The 2,500-nt window shown below is 36.1% G+C and overlaps 1 protein-coding gene across 3 annotated transcripts in view; it reads left to right on the top strand.

The window, feature by feature from the left end:
* The window catches only part of BMPR1B (bone morphogenetic protein receptor type 1B), a 408,155-nt gene extending 405,726 nt beyond the window's left edge, over positions 1–2,429 (top strand). For all 3 annotated transcript variants that reach the window (XM_075609777.1, XM_075609786.1, XM_075609796.1), the window contains 3 exons: positions 982–1,157; positions 1,484–1,614; positions 1,922–2,429. In XM_075609777.1, the coding sequence (XP_075465892.1) occupies positions 982–1,157; positions 1,484–1,614; positions 1,922–2,047 (433 nt within the window). In that variant the 3' untranslated portion in view covers positions 2,048–2,429. The remainder of the gene's footprint in view (positions 1–981; positions 1,158–1,483; positions 1,615–1,921) is intronic.
* The last annotated feature ends 71 nt before the right edge of the window (positions 2,430–2,500 follow it).

Raw genomic sequence — 2,500 nt, 5'->3', positions numbered from 1 at the left:
TATGTATGTATGTATGTATGTATGTATGTATGTATGTATGTATGTATGTATGTATGTATGTAGATCTTTATTTATAAATAGCACCATTAATGTACATAGCGCTTCACAGCAGTAATACATGTGGCATAATAATATAAATAACAAATAATACAAATAACACACAAAGGGAAGAAGTGCTTCAGACATAAAAGTGACATTTAAGAAAAGGAGTCCCTGCCCCGAAGAGCTCACCATCTTATTGGTAAGTAGGAAGAAGTTACAGAGATGGTAGGAAGGTGTTCTGATAAGTGCATCTGCAAGGGATCAAGTTCAATGTATGAGGTGTATATTATCAGCCACAGAGCTACTCATATGCTTCGTTAAGGAGGTGGGTTTTAAGATGGGTCTTAAAGTTGGATGGAGAGGGTGCTAGTCGGATATTGAGGGGAAGGGCATTCCAGAGGTGTGGGGCAGTTAGTGAGAAAAGTTTGTTAGGAGAGGGCTTTAGATACAAAAGGGGTAGAGAAAACATCCTTGAGCAGAACGCAAGAGTTGGGCAGGTGTATAGCAAGAACAAAGGCTGAGATGTAAGGAGGGGCAACAGAGTGTAAAGCTTTAAAAGTGAGGAGGAGAATTGTATGTGATACAGGATTTTATAAGAAGACAGGAGAGGGATTTCATGAGATTGTATGTTATCTTAACATTGATATAGTTATATGTGGCAATTTTTATAGACGATGAGTGGTATTTCTCATATTAAGTGCATTTAGACAGTCACTATGGTGTTCTTCCACTTACCCCTTCTTGGAGATTATGTACAGTACTCATGGGCTTTCACTGCTGACTGTTCTGAAGGGGAATAGGGCATGTCTGCATGACAGAGTAATAAATAGAGCATTACAATATAATTTTCACTTATTTCAATTGACACATATGTATAAAAAATTATAGCATGAACATATCTCATATCATTTTTGTGCATGTAATCTTTTTTTGCTGTAGTGATACAAATGAAGTGGACATACCACCTAACACTAGAGTGGGTACAAAACGTTATATGCCTCCAGAGGTGCTTGATGAAAGCTTGAATAGAAACCACTTCCAGTCGTACATCATGGCAGATATGTACAGCTTTGGACTCATCCTGTGGGAGGTAGCAAGAAGATGTGTGTCGGGAGGTAACTTAATCAATTTGATGACCTATTTCTCTTATAATGAACTCTTATTTATAACACCACTTTATCTTAACCATTCTATCAGCTCAGGACACTGTAGCCGAGTTCTGCATGCAGGAGGATGGTATGCAGAAAATCATTGTAAATATTACCTTTATTTAATGTTTCTGTTTGTAGTACTTGTTGAAAAGAACTTTGCCACATCTTAGGTTTCAGAAATTATGACCGATGATTTGCATCAATATTAACAAACTAACTTTTCATGCTCTTTATTTTTACATATAGGAAATCAATTAAACAAACTAATAGACTGTCAATTTCTCTTGCAGGTATATTAGAAGAATACCAGCTGCCTTACCATGATGTAGTCCCAAGTGATCCATCTTATGAAGACATGAGGGAAGTTGTGTGTATCAGGAGGTTACGACCCTCATTCCCTAACAGATGGAGCAGTGATGAGGTACTGTATCTGAACAGTGAGGTATTGGGGTTTTTTTTATGGGGTCATTTTGTTAAAATATGTTTTATCTTAACCTGAACTGTTATTATGAAACTGTTGAGATAGCACTAACTATGGCAGAACACTATATCAAGTCATATCCCGCACAATCTTATAATCTATTGTAAACTTGAGAGGCAGAGAAAGAATAACGAACTGTCCAGCTTTCAAGTTCATCGGCATAAGATTTAACTAAAATGCAACAAGTTTATTCATGTTCTAAACCCCAATGTGCGTTCCATTCTAAACTCCTGTTTTCAATCCACAGTGTCTGAGACAGATGGGAAAACTTATGACAGAGTGTTGGGCTCACAACCCAGCCTCTCGCCTCACAGCTCTGCGAGTGAAGAAGACATTAGCCAAAATGTCAGAGTCTCAGGATATCAAGCTTTGATTCCCCACGTGGCTTTTTAGTGGAAGCCCATGGAAATGGACTTCTGTTTTTGCGACTGAAAAATATAAAGCGAAATCCCATTTTTGTACATTGAACATCTGTGTTCACCTTGAATACCATGACCACGAACTAAGGGTACGAGTGTCTGACTCTAGACTATTGAATCATCAGTGACTTTCTAGACAGAATTCTATTGATTCAATTACTCAACATGATGTGCACGGGAAACATGGTTTCAATGACTAAATGAAGAATAAGCATGTTGCTTTCTGTGAAAGCCGTTACGTTTTTAATGTTTGAAACAAAAAACAGATGTCTTTAATCTTGTGACAATAAAAAATGTCCAATTTAAATGTAAAGTATGATATATGTATATGTATATATATATATATATATATATATATATATATATATATATATATATATATATATGTGTGCATATATATATATATA

This window comes from Ascaphus truei, chromosome 1 (assembly GCF_040206685.1).
Source record: "Ascaphus truei isolate aAscTru1 chromosome 1, aAscTru1.hap1, whole genome shotgun sequence".
Classification (NCBI taxonomy): Eukaryota; Metazoa; Chordata; class Amphibia; order Anura; family Ascaphidae; genus Ascaphus; species Ascaphus truei.
Note: the sequence above shows the minus strand (reverse complement) of the source record. Positions and strands in the feature narration are given on the sequence as shown.